At 49.4% G+C, this 21737-nt stretch overlaps 1 protein-coding gene across 1 annotated transcript; it reads right to left on the bottom strand.

The window, feature by feature from the left end:
* Window positions 1-5382: 5382 nt before the first annotated feature.
* Window positions 5383-21272, bottom strand: CUNH11orf52 (chromosome unknown C11orf52 homolog). Its single transcript, XM_026657972.1, has 4 exons — window positions 21177-21272; window positions 12732-12772; window positions 11140-11186; window positions 5383-9082 (listed from the first exon to the last, which is right to left on the bottom strand). Exons 1-4 carry the CDS (start codon window positions 21206-21208, stop codon window positions 8831-8833), a joined length of 372 nt encoding a protein of 123 aa, XP_026513757.1. The 5' UTR covers window positions 21209-21272; the 3' UTR covers window positions 5383-8830.
* Window positions 21273-21737: the final 465 nt, after the last annotated feature.

The following is a 21737-nucleotide window of genomic DNA, read 5'->3' as shown; positions in this document are numbered from 1 at the left end:
GCCCACCAGGAGCTTTCCCTGCACAAGCGGCGACCCCAGTTTGAGAAACACTGCTTTATTGGACCAACTGATGATGATGAAAGCAACAAGTTTTCAAACTGCACAGAGCTCTTCTTCAGCTCTGTGTAACTCACAAGCTTGTCTCTTTCACCAAGTTGGTCCAATAAAAGATATTACCTCACCCACCTTGTCTCTCTAATATCCTGGGAACAATACGACTATAACTATACTGCAAACAAAGATTTCAAAGCTCTTAACAAATATTAATTAATTATGCCTCATGTCTACCCTTGGGAGGTAGAGAAGTATCACTGGAAGGACCAAGGTGCACCAGTGAGATAATACTTGGTGCCACCTCAGATCCCTGGCCCTCCCTGCCCAATATGCCATCTCCAGCAATGGCCATCCTTGATGTTTCAGAAAAAGGAAATTAAAAAAACACAGACTACACTGACGAAAAAAATTCTTTCCTGACCCCTGCAGGTGGCTGGCAGAAACCCTGAAGCATGAGCTTTTAGGAACATAAGACATAAACCAGGAATGAGCCCCAACCCTTACCATCATAAGCAACCCCATCATACAATCGTACTCTTAAATTTGTCCAGCTCGCTCTTAAAACTAATTTAATTGCTTGCCCACACAAATCCTATTGGGAGGCCGTTCAGAACTTCACCCCTCTGAAGGTTAGAAACCTTCTTCCAATTTCCATCCTGAATTTGTTCATGGCCAATTTATAGCCATTTGTTTGTTTGAGAACATTGTCCTTTAGCATAAATAGCTCCTCACCCTCCCCTGGTATTTACCCCCATAATGCATTTATAGAGAGCAATTATATCCCCTCTCAGCCTTATTTTTGCTAAGCCAAACAAGTCAAGTTCTTTCAGTTTTCTGTCGTAAGACAGGCCCTCCATTCCCTTGATCATAGTAGTAGCCCTTCTCTTCACCTGTTCCAGTTTAAATTAATCTTTCTCTACCATGGGTGACCAGAATTGTACACAATGAGTCAGTGGCTGAAAGAGAAAGAGAACCCAAACCTCCTGACTTCTAGTGCCCTTGCTCTAACTGCTAGATCACACTCCCTCCATATTTAATAAAATTAAACAAAACAAAGTCAGAGGTATTCTTGGAACTGACATAAAAGGGGGAAATGAATGCAAGTGAATCTGATGCTGAAAGTATCTGAGGCCATCACAGTATATACAGCCTACCATAGTATATACAGCCCTGTAGTGCCCCATCATTACATTGATTAGCCGCCCTGGCATCCAACAGAGAGATTTTATCCCTGGACAAAATAAAGAGTATTGGAAATTTACCGAAGGCTCGGCATGCTGAGATGCACTGCTAGGCACCACATCCATAGGAGTTCCCATGTCAGCCTCTACGAAGCTGGATCAGAACACGTTGGAATGGATCAGAAGATCCTCCCCTTGGAAACCTGAGGTGAAGAAGGAAATGTATTAAACACATAGAAAGCAAACTCTTTAGGAGAAAAAAATCTACCTCTAATGTTTTAGGGGAAAGCAACCCTCTTCTCTCATCCCCTGCAGCAAACACCTGCGAAGGGCTAGGGACTCAGGTAATGGAAAACTAACAAACTGTCTGCCTCACAGGCGAAACCAAAGCATTTATGAATATGTATCCTGCAAGTCGTGGGTCCTTCCAGAATTGTCTAGATCAGAGTAATCAAAGCACCCATGCATTGTGACTGCTATAAGCCCTTTAATTGTACTCTGATGCCTCAATACTTCCAAATATACAGGTTTCAACACTTCAGCTTCAGTATTTAGTATTTCTAGTGTCAGTGATTTACAGAAATAAACAGTGAGTTGAGAGCAAGGTTTTGTGGGACCAGAGTGAAGGAAATTGCCTTCATAGGTGGGGGGCTGCTTGAGCTTGGAACATGTTGGCCTTGTATTCTGTCCACTATTTGTAAAGTATATATAGTGAATCCAATACTTCCGAAACATGTGTAACATAGAGACTACTGGTCACACTGGCTCATACTACTGTATATAGATTTCACAAAGGATCAATTAGCCTTCATGTACATGCAGGAAATGCCATCCAACTTCAGTGGGAGCTATATATGCCAAGCAGTAGGAAGTCTGACTGTTGGAGCCAAAGCAGGACCACTCCTTATACTCTATTCTCCAGGGCATTGTCTGATCTAGTTATAAATGACCCAAGCAATGGGGTTTCCACCACTTCTATTAGGAAACTATTCCACTGCCTGTTAAGGAACATTTCCTGATATTCAGCTTACATTTTCATTTTAGGGTATGTATACACTACGGGGACTATACCGGCACAATTATGGCACTGTAGCTATGCCAGGATAACTCTGTAGTGTAGATGTGACCCACACCATCTCCCCAAGTGACAGTAGCTAGGACGCATTCTTCTGTTGACCTAGCTGCGTCTACACGGGAGTTAGGTTGATATAGTTACGGCGCCCAGGGGTGTGAATTTTTCACACCCTTGAGTGACACAGCTATATCAACCTAAATTTTAAGTGCAGACCAGCCCATAGTTTCCTTCCATTAATTCCAATGATATCCCCTTTACTTCTTAAAACACAGTTCAAAATACACATTGTCCAGGGCTTTTGGGTCAAGGAAACCTACCAACCCCACCCATCTCTAGCACCCACCACCATAGAGTATTTATGTGCTGGCATGCCTATGGTACTTTTTTTAAACCTGCTTTCCTTCCCTTTGGTTTCTCCCAGGCCTCCAGGGGAATAACATTCCAAACACACTTGCCACTGCGGGCCTGATTCATGACAGCGAATTCGATGGCAATAACATCACAATGCTATATGCAGATGTGTTATGCCCAGGTCTGGATCAGTGTCCAGTATGAGTTGCCTCCTTTGAGGCAGACAGAGCTGAGACAGAAAAGGAGGTTGGAATAGGTTGTAGGTATGAGGAGTGGCTGCAAAGGTTCAGGCTTAGCCTGCACAGCAGAAAGGAGGAGGGGTGGGGAATACCCCATCCATAATTAGACCACAATGGAGGTACAGGGGGTGTCACTGGGGAAGTATTATTCAGAGGTATGGAGGAGAATGTCCCTGAGGGTTGCAGATATTGTTGTCCCTGGGGTGTCATCTCCCCAGCAACCTGGGGCACAGGGGAATGTCCTTGGGTGCGTGGTGAGGGGATGGGGATGACACTGGGTGTGTGGTGGGGGATGAGGGTATCACTGGGTGTGAAAGGTAGAGGGGTATCACTGGATGTGTCATATGGATGTGTGGTGGAGGATGGGACGGTGTCACTGGCAGTATGCATGCTGGAAGGTGTTCCTGGATATGTGGTCAGCTGTCACTGGGTGTGCATGTGGAGTGTGTGGTAAGGGGTGACACTGGGTGAGTGATGGGAGGATAGGCGTATCCCACTGTAGGTGGTGGTATGGGTATGTCACTGGGTGTGCAAGGGGGCGTGTGTGTCTGTGTATGTGGTAAAGTGGTGTAACAATTTGTAGTGGGAGGAGAGGGGTGTTCCTGGTTGTGTGATAGGGGTGTCACTGTGTGTATTGGGAGGCATGGGGATGGGAGATCACTGGGTGTATGGCAGGAAATGGAAGTGTCACTCTGTGTGTATAGGGGAGATGGGAGAGCACTAGGTGTACAGGGGGTAGTTGGGGTGTCACTGGGTGTGTATTGAGCAGTGCGAAAGGGTTGGGGGTCACTAGGTATGTACTTAGTGTGTGGTGGGGAGGTCACTGGGTGCATAGCAGGAGGTGCAGGGGATGGGGAGATCACTGGGAGTATGGTGGAGGGCTGGGGAGGTTACTTGGGTGTATTGGGGGTTGGGGTGTCACTGGCTGTCTGGTACAAGGTTGGGAGTCACAGGGGGTGGGGCTGGGGGCAGGGCCAGCTCCAGGCACCAGGCACCCAAGCTGGTGCTTGGGGCGGCACCTGGAGGGGGGCGGCGCGGCGCTCTGGCCACAGCCGGGCTCGCCGCCCTCCCCCCGGCGCTCTGGCCGCCCTCCCCCCCCGCGCCCTCCCCCCGGCCGCCGGGGGGAGAGCGGAGCCCCCACCGGGGCTCCGGCCGCCCCCCACCCCCGGCTCCGGCTGGGGGGATCACTAGGGGTCTGGTGGGGTCAAAGGGTCTGGTGGGGTTAGGGGGGTCACTAGGGGTGTATGTGGGGGCTGGGGGCTATTGGGGGGTCACTGGGGGTGTATGTGGGTGGGGGCTGGGGTGACTGGGGGGCGGGCTCACAGGAAGTCGCTGGGGGGTCACTGGGGGTGTATGTTGGTGGGGGTTATTGGGGAGTCACTGGGGGTGTATGTGGGTGGGGGCTGGGGTGAGTGGGGGGCGGGCTCACAGGAAGTCACTGGGGGTCACTGGGGGTGTATGTTGGTGGGGGCTATTGAGGGGTCACTGGGGGTGTATGTGGGCGGGGGCGGGGATGAATGGGTGGGCGGGCTCACAGGAAGTCACTGGGGGTGTATGTTGGTGGGGGTTATTGGGGGAGTCACTGGGGGTGGATGTGGGTGGGGGCTGGGGTGAGTGGGGGGCGGGCTCACAGGAAGTCGCTGGGGTCAGGAGGCGCGGGGGGGTAACTGGGGTGCGGGGTCTCTGCCCTTTGGGGCCGCAGCCGGTAGCCGGCCTGGGGCAGCAGCGGTCGGGCCCCGCGGGCTCCTGTTTCTCCCCCCGCCCCCAGCCGAGCTCGGCCCGTACCTGCAGCCGGGGCCCGGCCCAGGCCCCGCAGCTCCCGGCGGCGGCAGCGCGTCCCCGCTGCCATGGCGACCGGGAGGCGGGACAGGGAGGCCGCAGGGACCGCTCCGCCCCCGCGCCCGGACTCAGAGCCGGGCGCGACCGCCCCCTGGCGGTGCTGAGCGGGAGCGCAGGGCAGGGCCCCCAGCTCTGGGGGGGCGGGATCCCCTAAGAGAGGGGGCAGGGTCCTTTGGGGGAGAGGATGGGGGGCAGGGTCCCTTGGGGGCCAGGGTCCCGGGGTGGGCCAGGTCTCCTAGGGGAGAGGATGGAGGGAAGGGAGGATCCCGGTTCCCCCAAAAGAGAGGATGGGTGTACTGAGTACAAGTGGCTGAGACCCCAGCCACTTCCTGTGAGCCTGCCCCCCACTCACCCCAGCCCCCACCCACATACACCCCCAGTGACCCCTCAATAGCCCCCAGCCCCCACATACACCCCCAGTGATTTCCTGTGAACCTGCCCCCCACTCACCCCACTGCTCTGGGTACCTCAGCAGCCCAGCTAGGGTGGTTATCTGGGGAGGATACAGGTGGTGGTGCTGGGGTATCAGGGTGATGGGTGCCAAAATGACAGTAGATGGGACAGAAATGTCTCATCCCAAATGGCGAGGATCCAGCAACAACACAACTTCCAGCTTAGCTATAAAAATATTTATTTTCCAATTGTAAAATCAGCAGTCCCTGCTTCTGTTACCCAGGAGTCATGCAGCAGAGCCAGACAGCAAGGCAGAGGGGGATTGTACAAATTCTTCATTAGCCATTTCTGACCCAAACTCAGCAATTAATAACATCACACTTAATTCAGTCAGATATTGGGCAGAAATTCTCTTTCTATGCTACAGAGATAATCTGTTTAATGTGCCTAAAGACAACATTTTAGAAATGTTGTTTTACTGTTTTAGTAAATCATGTTATTGTATGTTTATTATATAGATCAGCATTTCTAAATAAGAATGATTCAGCATACAAACAGATTTCATTGTAAATGAGTATTGGCTTCACATTTTCTGAAAGTAAACAAGAATAATTTTCCTTCACACAGTATTTATTTTAATAACAAAGTGTCAGAAATCTCCTTTTCATAACTGGTGGCACTGATGAACCTGTATCTGCCATGTATGCATGTGAGTAGCTTTATACATGTGTTGTGCATAAGTACAGGAACGAGGCGCATATCACCATAATGACCATTTAAAAAGTGCAATTTCATTAGTTAAAAGTACAATTAAGCCTCAAACATTAAAGGAACATTTGATTTCACACTCATTTAACTCAAACTGAACAAGCCCAGAAAACAGAAGATGTTTGTATTATCTGTTAACATTCAGTGCAAAAACAAGTCCTTCAGAGAAATCATTTCAAAACGTGTACTTTCACATTTTATCTATTTGAGGCCTGTTAAACAGGCAAAATTACTGTATTATTTCTGTTTCTATGGAGCGCATTTGATTATCTCTACGATATACTGTACCTCTAGAAACAACATGGAGTACCAGCTAAGCATGAAAGCTAGAATTCCCCAGGAAATCTGAGATAAAATATCAGTCCAGGCATTGAGGAGCTCATTAAAAGATAGTGGTAACAGCAACAGAAACTAATACAGAATACAAAAGAGCCAGAGGTTCAATTAATCCACAGATCAATAGAATCAACTGACATGCCCAGAAAACAAGTTCCTTAGGGTCAGACTCTGTTCTTATTTACACCAGCTACAATCTGGACCAACTCTATTGACTTGTGGATTTCTCCCAGTGTAACTGAAATCAGAATCTGGCCCTTACTGTTTGTCCTATGCTCTATTTGTGTGGCTCGCTTTCCCATTCCCAGCTCAGCATTCCAGGGGGGGGAGAACTTCAGATCAGAAACAGATTCTTTGCCGCACAGTTTGCGGCAGCTGGTTGCTTCACTCAGAACTAGAGCATAATTTGTTCTCAAATGAGCCCCATTCATTTTTGGCTGGAGATGCAGGTACATGCCCAGTTTCACCACTAAATGACAAACTACCCAGCTGCCAGCATTCTGCATGGCTACCCACTAGCTTTAGGTGGACTTGGCACCAAGGGTGCATGGTGTCAAAAGAGACCGCGCATTTCTGCCATTAGCAGACGAGCAGATGGGCAGTGCCCTGTGCCATGTGTTACTCTACCAAGGAGGTTATGGCTGCAAAGGAAGGCTCCCCACTAAGTGATAATCTATATTTAATAAGGTTTATATAAAACCTATATAATAAAATTATTTTATCCTGCACTGGCTGAGGGAGGTTGGATTAGATAATGGTGAACTAATGGCTCTTTCTAGTTCTAATATTGGTGATTCTATGAAAAGATGTAGTTGCCTGCTACTCCCACAGTCTAGCATGCACAAGATCTGGGTTTGAGACCCCACTTCCACCCTTGAATAGTGGGCCAGCAAGGGCAAAGCACTCAGCCTCTCTCTTGTAATGAGGGAGTGCCCGGTGCCACACAGTCGCACTGTCCAAAGGCCATCCATTCCCCCTTGGTCAGAAGGATGGGTGATCATGCAGGGCCTGGAGAGTATGGGGATCTGGGGGAGAAAAGGGAGAATCCTTGGAGCTTTAGGAGGGAGTCAGAAGAACTAGCCCTCACAGTAATATAGGGCTTTATCCTGCAAACCTGACTATAGGCATAGCACTTGCACTGAAGTCAGTGGGACTTCATAGGTGAGCAAAAGCCATTCAGGCGAAAAGATTGCAAGACTGGTCCCCAAAATATCTCCATGGTAACATACAGATATTAGTACCGCTTTTATTTTTTTAGTGAACAGTAACTCATACTGACCACACTCAGGTCTTTAGTTAATAAAGTTGTTGTAGGCAAAATGCAATTTGATTATAAACTTTACGAAACTCCCCATTTTCAAACACTGGTATTTGACCAGGATGTCCCAAATCCTGCATTGAGCCACTCAGATCAGCACATAGGTGCACAAAGTTTCATTTAACAGTGTAAAGTGCTGGTTTAAGTTTGGAAACCCTGTTTAGGTGACAACGTTGGAAATTCAGCCCACAGTTTAACCCCTGCCATGGAGGGATGCAGGAACCTACTGGATTGTTGCTAAACCACATTATTAATAATCAATATTATTAATCTATAAACAAAATCTCAAAGGTGTATTGGTGAGGGGGTGTCTAGCATGAGCCCTGTGCTAGGCGCCATCTGCTACCATGACACAGGAAGGAAGAAGAAAGGGTCCTAAACCCTATCTGAGGTTGGCTATGATTCATCCCCAATCCCATAGACATGCAAACTGCCAGCGTGTATGAGGACTGGATGACCCACCCTTAAGTGTTAACAGAGGATTTAAAATTATTGTTCAAAAATTAATTTGTAAATGTTAGTTGCTTTCATTTCAGACCATGGCTAAGAGCTTCTCATTCTCTTTCAGGGGCAAGGATCCACATCTATAACCGTCCTACTGCTGAAAGGGCTGCTTAGCCATGTCTAGACCCTGCATTCCTACTCTTAGCATTGCAGAGCACTGTGCATGGTGGGAACACACTGCTTCATTGAGGAAATGGTATGGGGTTAGTGTCTGAAGCATGCCAAGTGGAAGGGCTAGTGTTTGCAACATGCATATAGTGATATGGTCCATGCAATTTTCTCACAGTATCACCCACCTGTCATTTTCTGTAACAGCTGCAGGATTTTCTTAATGTTGAAACAAAATCCAGTGGCAAACATTTCACTTGTTCTAATTTATCTAATCCTTTGTTCTGGGTTTCCAGATCTGCCTGTATTATGGTGCAGGGCTAATCCTCCTGCCATGGTATGAACCACCTCCCCATGGCACTGGGCTATGATTTCATTAGACAAGGAGCAGCTTTACCTTCTAGAAGGGCCCAAAGGAGACATCCTTCCAGCCTCAGAAACATCCCTGATGTTTCTAAAGGGGTAAGTTGGATTTTCTCAGCAAAATCCTGTGAAAAGTTTTATTCAGTTACGACAAATATTAGAGTCCTTCAAAACCAAATACAACTGGAGGATCCAGGTTCTCTGCACATTCTCAGAGAGATCCATGCGTCCATGGTATAGGCTTGAATCTACAGCATCTCAGTCTGTGAAACACTTTTGCTGGAGGAGGCTGCTGCACCTCTTACACCAGGGTCCCATTTCTGCTGTCGTATTTCAGTCTGGGATGGGGGAAGTTAAGGGTGGCATACTCCGTTGCATTCTGCACTTGCAAGTTCTTCACCTCTTGGGCCGAGCGCTCCCGGGCCCTAGTGAATACCTGGATATCTGCATAGTGCACGCTGTCATCACGCTTCACATTCCTGGGCTTGTTCACAGTAGCATAGACTGGAAACTCCGAGACGTCATCGTACATGTGAGCAGCCTGCAGGCCCTTCTGGAAAAAAAATGCTAGAGAATCAGCTCCCCATTCTTTCCCCCCATCCCACACTGTGGGCTCACAGGAGGGCTGAACACCACTGCCGTGTTGCACCTAGCGTCAGCCAAAAGGCTATGCCAGCTCCCCATAGACCGCAACATGCTGCCTCCAAACCATTCTCAGTCCCTGCCAGCCTGGCAATGGAGACTACCCTAGGGGTTGAGCATGCTGCTCCCAAAGCTTTCCCAGCCCCCCTAGCCCAGGAAGTAAGGGTGTGTCTATATAGCAATCAGGAAGCACAACTGCAGCACGTGGAGGCAGACCCAAGCTGGCTTCGATTGAACTAGCTCGCTAAAAAGCAATGCAGCCACCCAAGTACAATATTTCCCGGGATCCTAGGAATGTACTTGAGCGGCTTGCGTGTGCCATTGATGCTACACGGCTATTTTTATTAAGCTAGCTCAATCAAAACTAGCTTGTGTGAGTCTACCCTGGCTGTCCCAGTTCCAATGCAGATGTACCCTAAGAGGCTGAATACTGTATTTTCAACTTGTCTGTTTAGTAAAATGTCTTTAGGGCAGGGCCGGCTCTAGGCACCAGCAAAGCAAGCAGTTGCTTGGGGCAGCAGATTTGCAAGGGGCGCAAGAATCCAGCATGGGAGCTGAGAACCAACAGGGGGCCCTGGGAGCTGTAGTTCCTTGGTTAGCTCCCTGCCTATAGAGCCCGCCCTGGAGCAGGGAAAGAAAGGGTGGGGGAAGGAGCATGGAACTGAAATCTGCAGCTTGCTGTGAATGGTAGGAACAGAGCCAGCTCTAGGTTTTTTGCCGCCCTGCCCTGGGCTCCCCCCGCACCCCTGTATTGCCCCAGCCCTGGACTCTCCCCCGCCCACACCCCCTGCTGCCCAAGCCCTGGGCATCTGCTCTCACACCCCCTGCCGCCCCAGCCCTGGGCGTCCCCTCTCACACCCCCTGTCACCCCAGCTCTGGCCCCCACCTGCACTCCCCTGCTGCCCCAGCCCTGGGCGTCCCCTCTCACACCCCCTGCCACCCCAGCTCTGCCCCCCACCCGCACTCCCCTGCTCCCCCAACCCTGGGCTCTTCCCTCCGCCGCACTCCCTGCAGCCCCAGCTCTGGCCCCCACCCGCACCCCCTGCCGCCCCAGCCCTGGGCTCTTCCCCCCCACCCGCACCCCCTGCTGCCCCAGCCCTGGGCTCTCCCCCAAAGAAGGAATTGGGGGGACTAAATGGACGGTGCATCTCTCTATCTGAAGCCTAGCAAGGGAGGTATGTGGATCCCACTAGAATTTAAAATGAAAAGTAAGGGAGGGGAGGCTCTGGACCTGGGCAGCTTTAGATACAGAACCAGGCACGTAGGAGGATTTCCACTTCTGAGCCATGGAAGCAGAAATAGACTTTTCCTTTCCAGATATAGCTAATATTCAGAAAGGGAATCTAGCACCTGCCTTCCAGATTTGAACACCATCAAAATTCAGGAGTGCTCAAGCTCAATTTGGGCAGCTGTTACTTCATCTCCCCCAAATCAAATATACTGATCCCCTGTAACTTGCTGTAGAAAAAAGTAGAATAAATTGAGCAAGAAATGCTTCCCAGTGGTTATTAGGACTGGAATTGCTATTTTCAACAGCCATTGCTTTTTTAAGTTTTAGTTTTATTTGTTTAAAAGGAAGACCGTGATAGTGCATTCCCCATAGAAACAAAGAATGGAACAAAAGAATAATAAAGGCACCTCAACTTTTTCTCATTTATGTAGGACAGTCTTATAATATTCATCCAAATATCCTCCAGTCACACAAGCTGAAAATTGTTCCACTTTACTGCAGTTCTGTAACCATATGGGAACCAATCCTGTCTGTGTTCTGTGCACATCCAAAATTCCTGCTGAATGACTCGCCCTGGGAGCGAGTTACCAGTGACCCAGGGCTGGGGCGGCAGGAGGGTGCAGTTGGGGGAGCGGGGGAGGGGGAGAGCCCAGGGCTGGGGTGGGGGGGCAGTCAAAAATTTTTTTGCTTGGGGCAGCAAAAAACCTAGAGCTGGCCCTGCTTTAGGGGCCATTTACCTTCCTGTCATCCTGGTGCGGTTGGCTCATCTGTTTTGCTCTAGTGCCTGCAAAAGAAACACCAGAGAATCAGGGTGATTTAACTGCTGGGTATTGCTCCTTCTTATGCATATCACAGCAACAGTGTCCAGGACACAGGCTCTCTCCACTGGGCCCTTTTCAAATTTCCAGCCCAGTTGAAGTCCCCACTGAATCATGTCTTCGGAGCATGCCTCACACAAGAAAGCCCAGGCCTGTTCTTTTTGGAAAATGAGCTTTCCAGAGAGGACAACATGCTGTGGATCACGCAGTACCTAGCAGGAGGTACACACCACAGACAGCGTCAGGCCCTCTGAGCATCTCAGATCCACGGTTTGTCTGTACCCATTTTGTCCTTTGCTGTTTGGCAAACATGTTTTGCAGGGGTTAGTTCTAGGGCTGTTGGTTTGTTTATTTCTCTGTGCTCCTAGTTGATGTTTGCAGCTCTAGGAAGGGTGCTAAGCTGCAGATGCTGCGTGCTCACACACCCTTTGGTTTGCAGCAAGACGGCAATTTAAGTCCTTTTTGGCATGAGATTTAGTCATTTTAAACATATCTAGAATTTTCAGAAGCTCCCTCACAAAATCCTATAACATTCCTAAGGCGCTTTAGGTGAAAGACTAGGAGTGACACACAAATCCCTTACGACCAGCTTCACACAGCCCTAACATTGTGCTGTCATTGTCCAGCAGGAATTGTTTCGTGGGTACTTTAGCACAAATGTGGCTATTTACCAAAAGGCACAATAACAAATTCCCAAACCCAAAAGCGGCGTCTGTCTGTGAATCGTATTTATAATACACACACCCCTTTGGTATGGTATCTACACCAGCATGGACACACCCTCTCCCTTGAGAACTTTGTTCAGGTGTGCATCCTGTTAGAAAGTGCATTAATTCTGTCTAGGAGGGAGCAATGATCATAAGGAATAACAGTGCACTGGGGACTGAATCCTGCGCCCACTGAAGTCAATGGTAAAGCTCCCATTGATTTCAGTGGGGCAGGATCATGCCCTGCCTGGCTTTCAAAGGCTTCTTAGCTGCATTGGGCATTATGTTTTATTCTTGGTGTTTGTCAGACTTTCCTTGTGTTTGCCATGTTGCCAGTTTAGGCACCACAGCAGGTAGCAACTCCAGAGGCCTGCAGAAGTAAAAAAAACAAACAGGAGAGAATGCATCTCTCAGGGGCTATGGGAATTCTGCTGCCTCAAGGCCAGAGTTTGGCACTGCTGTCTGTCCCCATGTCATTTTCCTTCCTCATATGCCCATTCCCCCCATGTGCCAAGCACATACACTTCCCTGCTTTAGGAGAGTGCATCAGACAAGGAAATTTCCTCTCTGTTTTGGCAATAAATTCTATGAAACTTGTGTTCCATTGATCAGGTGGTTCTATCAGGTCTCAGAGTTGGCTTGTGTCCGGTCTTCATAGGGAGGGAAACTTGGCATACAGACCATTGGAGGGGATGGGGCCTCTGAACTCTGGATGAGAATCCAGATTTGTAGCTGTTCTGAGTGGAAGCCACAAGCCTGTGGGACTCTGTCACTGTTCTCCACAGATGTTTCACAAACCCTTACCTTGCTTTTCTTTTTTTCTTTTAAAAGGTGAAGGACATCTCCTGAAATCAGAGAGAGAGGCGTGTTAACACTGCAAGGCCTGAGTCTCTCCTGTTGTCATTGCATGCACATGTACAAACACACACATGTCGCCCGGACACTGCGTTTGGGAACAACGTGAAAGAAACCTGAAAGCTCCCTGGAAGTACGTCAATGGGCACTAGGGAACTTTCAGTGCGCAGCAGCAGGGTCCACATGGCCACTTAGTGTGCAGTAGGCGTGCAGCAGGATACCCCAGCTTGTTGTACACTTACTACCCCTGTAGCTGTGTAGACACACCCTAAGAGCCATTGAGCCCAAGCAAGACTCTCCCAGTTGCAATTCCCTAGGAGCTGGCCAGTGGAAAGTGTTACTGAATTAACCCAGAAGACTGCAGGGTCTGAGGCAGCCCTCTCACTGTAGGACTCCTGTTTAGAACTGAGGCAGCCATGCAAGAAGCCCAGACTGGAGTTCGAGTTTTAGTCTTGACCCTAACTTCCCTGTACAGAAGAAGTTTTGTTTTGTTTTTTACAGAAACTTAATGGTACTCAGTGGAATTGGCCCTGCAAGATAGGAGGATTTCAAAAAGGGCCAAGTCTGTAAAGCTAAATGAATTCTGCTTCCTAGTGTTCCCTTAGGTTGTGTGAGACCCACCAAATTCCTTGTCTATTGTGGTCTAATGAGGATTTGACCCCAGCTCTCCTGGGAGTGGTTCTGATGAGGCATCTCTGCCAGTTCTCCTGACTCAGGGAATTATACTCTGGAGATCCTGCAGTGGTCAGTGTGAACACAATGGTCCCTCGGATTCTGTGCACACATCTCCCACTAGCTGATGGGCTTGAGGTTCTCCAGGAGGTGCAGGAACTCACTGGGCTGTGCCCCCCAATAAGACCTTGGAGAAGCAGCTTTCCCTGGATGGAAAATGCCTGCACGAAGTGATGACACGGACTCCCACTGTCCCTATGTCCTGAGCAAAGAGGGGCTCCTCCAGGGGACACCAGATGTGGAGCTGAGATTTTTGGGTGCATGTGTCAAGGGTAGGTGCTGGTCACTCTTATATATTGTCCCTCTGCCACCTGACTCTCTGTCCCCGCACAGAACAGGGAGGCAAGATTTGAGGCTCACAACTGTCTAATCCACACCGATCCATGGAACCAAACTAAAGCACTGATGGTGACTAACATGTCAAGCCAAACACCTAGCTCCGTAGTTTGCCTGTGTGACCAGCCATCTCTGCCTTTGTTGCACTCTCCCCATTTCCGAGGGCCAGGAAATGTCTCTTGTTAGGATAGGTCTAACGCAAACAGATCTATGGGACTATCACCCCTAATGTGCAAAGACGTGCCATCTCTGGGTGGCCCAAATGGAATGGCAGGCGAAGTCTCAATTGCAATGACAGCCACTCAGAAAGGAGCTTCTGCAGAGATCATAACATCTCTACTTGTGTAGAGAAGCTGGTTCCTGACTGGCCGGAGGAGCAGGAGACACTGATTAGGTTCTGCTATTTTAAAATTACAACTACATTCTACAGAAAAGAGCCCAAACACTTAAGTAACACCTTAGCGCCACCACAACAATGCAGCAACACAGCCCAGAGATGGGGTGACACTGTGGCAACACAGCCCAAAGCCACAACGACACCATAGCAACACAGCCCAGAGCTCAGGAGATACCACAATGATATGGCCCAGAATTGGCCTGATGCCACAGCAACACGGCCCAGAGACGGGACAATACTGTGGGGATGCCCCCGTGAGCTGGCGTGACACTGCTGTGGGAATGCCTTTATGAGCGGTAATGATACCATAGTAACACTGTTGAGAGCTGCAGCCAGAGAAACAGAGAGAGGAGAATGACAAGGAGTCCCTGTTGCTAAGATACCTGAGTCTAACAACTCCATTTTTGTGGAAGGGTTGGAAATGCCAGGGCCTGCAGGGCACCCTTCCAGAGTTAGCAGCTCTGCGACCTGCTGTGCATATACCCTGCTTTCCCCAGGAAGCCCTGGCAGCCGGGGAGAGGCACAGCAGTCACAGAGAGAAGCAGGGTCTAGCCAAGGGCTTGCTCACTGCCCCAAAGCAGGACTCGGAGTACAGACACAGTGGGCCAGATTGGCCCCAGGGGGAAATTTGTGCACCTCAAACCTGCCTTCTGCCTTTGCAGGGGGAGAGATCTTTGGTGGAGCCTGGTGCCACATCATCTGTACCCTACAGATGCCCTCAAACATGTACTCACCTCCCGCAGCTACTCGGACAGTCCAATATGCACATACCCCCAAGAACGAGCGAGAACCATTTAGATTGGACTGCTATGAGATCAAAGGCTCTGGGTGCTGAGGATATTCTAGGATTGTCACAAAACATTTTCTCCTGGGGCCAGGTGCCAGTTTGCTGCCCCAACAGCTCCAAACCTTGCAGCTCCTCCCTGATTCAAGAAACAGGCGCATCTGGAACATACGCTTCCAAAGGATCCCAGGTAATTCCCCCCTTTCTGCAAGTCTTCGGACTAAACAGAACCAGAGCAAACAAAACTGTGTGCTCCACAGACAATGAGCCAAATCCTGCCCTCAGCTCCCCCATTAGAACCAGAGAGAGAGACAGGTCAAACATAGAGACATCCTAGTAGTGCAATGAACAAGGGCCAAATTTATCCCTAATGGAACATCACTGACGTTAGCAGAGTTACACAGGGTCTGAATATGGCCCCAGGAGCACACGCTGTCTCTCTGTGCAGATATGTGTCACATTCTGAGCCCGATGCATGAAGCAAATGTTATCGTTCCGTAAAGCTAGAAGGACCCGAGGAAAGCAGGTGCCAATCCTTATATGGCTAGTAACATGCTAGCACGTACATCCAGCCCTGGACTCTGTCCAGCACGCTAGGCCTTGGAGGCTCCCAGAGCTGGGCTATGTCTCTGCTGCAGCACAGGGGCTGGACACACGGGGCTACAACTTTTAAAGAATGGAAGAGAATCACTGGAGAGTATCAAAGGAGCATGTGGCTTTGTGTGCCCCACTGTATTTGCATTACCACCCCAGCCATGCCCAGGGGCAGTGCAGTACCTGAAGGAGCTCTGTGCTTTCTAGCTTTAAAGACCCGAATGGCCTTTGGTTCTGTAACAACCATATGAAGGAAGGGAGTTACGCACTGAGAGGTTTTAATAATGGGCAGTAGTGATTAACCATCGTTCTGCTGGGGCGCAGGGAGGCAAAATCAGCCTAGGTGGACGAAGGGCAGTTCCCACTGAAATCAGTGGGCTTGCACCCAGTGACCCTGGGGCTGAGTTTGGCCCATCGTCTGCAAACAGCTCAGGCGCCATGTGAGCTGAAAGGCACTATGGAAACGAGATGGGTTATTATTATAAATACCTAGCCCTGCTACTGTCACTGTTGCACTCCAGTTCACCCCCCTCCTCCAGCCAGGCCCTGTGTATGTGACCAGCACAGCAGGAGCTGTACCTTGTGGCAAGAGCTGTGCTGAGGTCACCGAAGATGCTGTTAGCACAAACAAGAAGAGGCCAAGCTCCTTCCAAGACAAGGCTGGAGTTTATCCTGCGGAAAAGGGCTGCTGCTCTGAGCAACACTGTTTTATTTTGAAATGGTTCCTGCACTGCCCTGTCAGCTCCCCATGCCCTCCCATGTATGGCACCAGCCCCAAAAGGGGAGCAGCTCCAGCTCACTGACTCTTATGAGTTGCCTTGCCCAGCTCCTGGGCTCTGGAGTTGGTTGATCCTTCACAGCATGCAGGAAGGTCGGCCGTGTAATTAAAATAGCTCAACTTTAAATATAATCAGCAGAGTCTCTGGCCAGTTCCCTGAGATGCAGGGTTCAGTATCAGCTTTCCAAGCTGCTTTCACCTGTTTCGCTTGCCCTCCTTTGTGGACGGAGTTTAGCAGCCAGTCTGCAGGCGGGAGTTATTCTGAGGCTGTCTGCAGGCTAACAATCTCCCCACCTCAGATCTGCTCTAATTAGAATGGACAAGGGAAGGGAAGCAAGAACAGGACACAGTTCTCCCCATTTCCATTCAAAGAGACCATAAATGTTCGGCCCAAATCACACTCCGTCACATGCCCATCTGGGCCTGCACTCCCTGCATGCAGACACACCTACATCCCCCCACCCCATTGATACACACCTGCTCCTACACCCCACCCCGTCAGCACCCAGGATCCTAAACCCCATCACACAGGCACAGACCTGCTTCAGTACCTCACACAGATTTCTGCACTGCACTCCATCTCACTCACACACAAATCTGTTTCTACAGCCCCCCCATCCTAAAACTCATCACATATCTCCACTTACTGCCCATCACACACCCCACCGATCAACTCTCTCTCTGTTGTGTGACACCCCACCACCCCATCACAGGTTCAAACACCTTATGATGGCAATATTCCCTTTTTTCCTATTCGTTGCATTTAATAGAGCTTGAGAAAACAGCAAAGTTCGAGAGGCTCTGTACATCCTTGTTTGCAGAGAATAATCTGATGCTGAATGTTTCCTTCCTTCAATGAGAAATTAAGGAGTATGTGGCCTAGGACAGTGGTTCAACCAGGGGGTACACATACCCCTGGGGGTACACAGAGGTCTTCCAGGGGGTACATCAACTCCTCTAGAAAATTGCCTATTTTACAACAGGCTACAGAAAAAACACTAGCAAAGTCAGTACAAACAAATTCCATACAATGCCTTGTTTATTCTACTTTATATGTGATACAGTGAAATGTAAGCATAATATTTATATTACAATTGATTTATTTTATAATAATATGGTAAAAAGAAAGTCAGCAATTTGTCAGTAATAGCGGGCTGTGACACTTTTGTTTGTTTATGTCTGATTTTGCAAGCTAGTTCGTTTTTAAGTGAGGTAAAACATGGGGGTGGTTTGCAAGACAAATCAGACTCCTGAAAGGGGCACAGTAGACTGAAAAGGTTGACAGGTTTCAGAGTAGCAGCCGTGTTAGTCTGTATCCGCAAAAAGAACAGGAGTACTTGTGGCACCTTAGAGACTAACAAATTTATTAGAGCATAAGCTTTCGTGGGCTACAACCCACTTCTTCGGATGCATATTGAGTGAAACATATCGAGGAGATATATATACACACATACAGAGAGCATGAACAGGTGGGAGTTGTCTTACAAACTCTGAGAGGCCAATTAAGTAAGAGAAAAAAAACTTTTGAAGTGATAATCAAGGTAGCCCAGTACAGACACTTCTTCTTATCAAAGTGTCTGTACTGGGCTACCTTGATTATCACTTCAAAAGTTTTTTTTCTCTTACTTAATTGGCCTCTCAGAGTTTGTAAGACAACTCCCACCTGTTCATGCTCTCTGTATGTGTGTATATATATCTCCTCGATATGTTTCACTCAATATGCATCCGAAGAAGTGGGTTGTAGCCCACGAAAGCTTATGCTCTAATAAATTTGTTAGTCTCTAAGGTGCCACAAGTACTCCTGTTCTTTTTTTGAAAAGGTTGAGAGTCACTGGCAGGCCCTAGGGGACGCAGTCCCAGTGGAAACACTCCCCAGATGTGTCCAGATGTTAGGTAAAACTTTTTTTTTCTATTACCATTTTTGCCCTAATGGTTCTTTTTAAAAATTATTTCTTAGACTCCAGAAACCATTTGAATTTCTTGCCACCTACTCTCCATTCCCAAGGTCGTCTGTGTTAATAATAATGATTTAGGCTAGGATTTTCAATGGCGTTGGGTGCCTAACTCCTTTAGGTCCCTTTGAAAACCTCAGCCTTTATTTAAAAAGCTTTGCTCTCTGCTGAGGCACCTAGGGTGCAGGCCAGGCAGGTAATATGCAGGAATAACAGCAATTTACACACTCTGAAATAGCAAAACTACAATAAGATACTTAAATGTCAAAGAAAGTGATACTGATGGTTAGCCGGGCAAAACAGGTGTGTGGAGTTTTTTTTGCAGCTAGATAACTTGCAATAAAAACACATCTCTTCTTGGATGACAGGCAGGATTGTCCACAGTAATTAGAGCACTAACCTAGGACTTAGGAGAACCTGTGTTCAATTCCCTGCTCTGCTACAGACTTCCTGGGTGAGCCTTGCCAAAGTCACTTTCCCTATCTATACAAATAAAGACAAGTACAATAATATTTCCCTGCTTCCAGAAGTGCAGTGAGGATAACTACATTAGAGATTGTGCAGGGCTTTGAGAGCCACTGATGAAAAGTGCTATAGAAGAGCTAGGTATTATTTATTTGGCAGTTAAGTCAAAGCCACATCTGACCCACTGCTGCAGAGATTATATGGAGCCCATTCTTTTCCTGCTCTCTTTCCTCTGCCGAACCCTCCAGAGCCCCTGTTACCTAGCGCACCTCTCTGCAGTTAGCAGCCACTTCAAACCAGCCATGCAGGGTGTGGCCACTCAGAATGTGGAACGGGAGCTCTCCCTTTTGCATCCGAAGAAGTGAGGTTTTTACCCACGAAAGCTTATGCCCAAATAAATCTGTTAGTCTTTAAGGTGCCACCAGACTCCTTGTTGTTCTTAGTGCTATCCAGCTGGTAGACATCAGATTGGCCCCCTACTTTCCAGGCAGTCTTTGATACAAAGCCAAGGGGGAACTGGCAGCATCTATCCCAGCACAATCACTGCGCAGAGGGGCCCTCAGGAGATAGGCTGCCCCAGGCCCTCCTGCTAAGGGGAAGGCTAGAAAGGTGAGCTCCTAAGCACAGAGATTCACCCCTATTTCAGCGGTGCATGGCCTCCAGATTCTGGTTTCTGTTTCTCTTTGAGGGCAGAGATTGTATCTACTTCTCTGTTTGTACAGCGCCTGGCACAGTAGGGGCCTGACCCCGACTGGGGCCTGTGATGCTTCCTAACAGGAATTACAATGATAACGATCTTCTTTATCCTCAGGAGTCCCTGGCCTCCCTGCGAGGGACTACAGCAGAGCATGACCCTTCATTCTTCAGGCAATTCAGGAACATTAATAGATAGCAAAGGATGGCAGGGGAAACCCTCAGGGCAGGAGATGGAGAGATTGGAATGGAGATGAGGGGTTGTAATGAGCCCTTGGCAAGGGGAGAAGCCAACACCCACCAGGGGTACCTGAGCAAGGATAAGTAACCGAGTCACACGCCCTGAGTCCTAGACTACCCTAGCTCCCATCCCTCAGGCAGGTACAGATTCTTGCATTCCAACCTGACTCCCAGTCCCCACCGCGCTCTAACCAATAACCTACATCCCATTCCCCAAGCCAGGAAATGAACCCAGGAGTCCTGATTCCCAGTTCCAGTCACTAAGCGATGCTGTGTCTCTTTTAAATATTCAAATATTTTAGCAAATGTAATATTACAAAATGAAAACAAAACTATATATTTCTATATTATGACACCCCCACTCCCGCACCCCACCCAGCCAGGGGCTTGACTTCCCATAATTCCCTTTCACCTTGGCCAGATTTTCCCTGTCATGGTCTCACACCCAGGCCAGCAAATATTGCCACATGGCATCAAACGGTGGTTTATCGTATGCCTTTTCAGTAGGCAGGGTGGGACTGGGCCCCACATGAGCTTGGAGAGATCAAGCAGAAACAGCATCTGCAAATGTGCCCAGGGCCACTTTCTGGATTTCCTGACTGGAAATAAAGCCCATGCGGATTGGAGGATGGAGACAGAGCAGCGGACTGCAGATAGGGGTAGGAGATGCTGAAAGCTGGACTCAGAGGGGCTGATCCACAGGACCCTGCCAGAGTAAAGGCACCACCAATCCACCCTGAGGGCCCCCCCATGCAGAATGGCCCCTGAGTGCAGGGAGACTCGGGGAGGTGCAGCACTGGCTTTGCAGGTCCAGCTGCAGGGAGTGTGGCCAGAGCCTTCCTACACTCTATTCCCAGCTGCTGGAATGACCTGTAGGGGCAGTGGCAGCAGCCAGGCATGAGTTAGGCCTACCCCTGAGACTGCTGTAAACTGTGTCTGGAGAGGAATCACCCTCAGCACAGGAGAGAGGTGAAAGTGACCCAAGCACCTCCCCACCCCAGTGCCCTGAGCCAGGTTCAGCACCAGCGCAGGCACAGATTCCCTGCCCCACCCAGGGAGCACAAGTCTCCCCTCCTCTGTGCAAGCGTGTCCCTCTCGCCAGCAGAAGTTGGTGCAATACACGATATTACCTCGCCCACCTTGCCTCTCTGTTGGCCTCCTGTGACATCCACCCCCCTGCCCGGTGGGTGTCAATTACTGCTCACTCCGAACCCTCCACTGGCTGCACCTGCTAGCACTCTGCCTGTGGTACAGGCCTGCCCGCTGCCCAGGCAGATGGGAGCCCTGGGAACTCAGAGCAGGAAAGCGCACTCGCTTTCCCACGCAGTTGGCAAAGTCAGCCAAAACTTTAGCCCTCCGCCACCCCAGCCTCGCCTCCTTTCCCCTGCATGATCCCTCCACCGCCTACAAAGCCTGTACTCACCCGCGTCCCGCACAGCTGCAGGAGTTGCCCATGTCGCTCCTGCCTCCATGAAGCAGAAAATGTTTTTCTGAAGTCACAGGGAGAGCAGAGCTTGTGTTTCCTGGTTCCCTGTTCAGCCCCTGGCAGCTCCAAGGGAGTGTCTGGCAGTGTCAGATTTCTCTCCATCAGTGAAGCGAAACTTCGCTAGGCCTGTGTGTGCCATCTGCTGGAGGGATTTCTAGAGGCGGCTGCTCCTGCCAGCCCCACACTCAGCTCTCCCTGGCAAATGGGGAGTTAGGATCAGGACTCCAGCCTGAACCCTGGGGAGGAAATTCTCCTGTTTGAGCCAACAGGACAAATCTCATCTCTGATATTCTGCGCTCCCCCAGTGTGCCCCACAGTTATCAGGGAATTGGCACACCCCAGAAATGTCCATGCTGAGCAGTTAGGGAGGTGGGGGACGGCCGGGGACAATTCCCCAGAGGGAAGGGAGCTGTCAGGGCTTTTCATGCTCTGATCATCCTCATCTCAGACAGTGTCAGAAAAATGTGTAGCATTAAAACAAAGACCGGTGTTACCTGG

This window comes from Terrapene carolina, unplaced genomic scaffold, assembly GCF_002925995.2.
Source record: "Terrapene carolina triunguis isolate 2854851 unplaced genomic scaffold, T_m_triunguis-2.0 Scaffold374, whole genome shotgun sequence".
Classification (NCBI taxonomy): domain Eukaryota; kingdom Metazoa; phylum Chordata; order Testudines; family Emydidae; genus Terrapene; species Terrapene triunguis.
Note: the sequence above shows the minus strand (reverse complement) of the source record. Positions and strands in the feature narration are given on the sequence as shown.

Excerpts from the sequence above, each read along its gene's own strand:
- CUNH11orf52 (XM_026657972.1), bottom strand. The coding sequence starts at position 21,208 with ATGGGCAACTCCTGCAGCTGTGCGGGACGCGG. Across the intron at positions 11,187-12,731 it reads AAGAAAAAAAGAAAAGCAAG|GCACTAGAGCAAAACAGATG; the intron begins GTAAGGGTTTGT and ends TTTCTTTTGCAG. Across the intron at positions 9,083-11,139 it reads CGCACCAGGATGACAGGAAG|AAGGGCCTGCAGGCTGCTCA; the intron begins GTAAATGGCCCC and ends TTTTTTTTCCAG.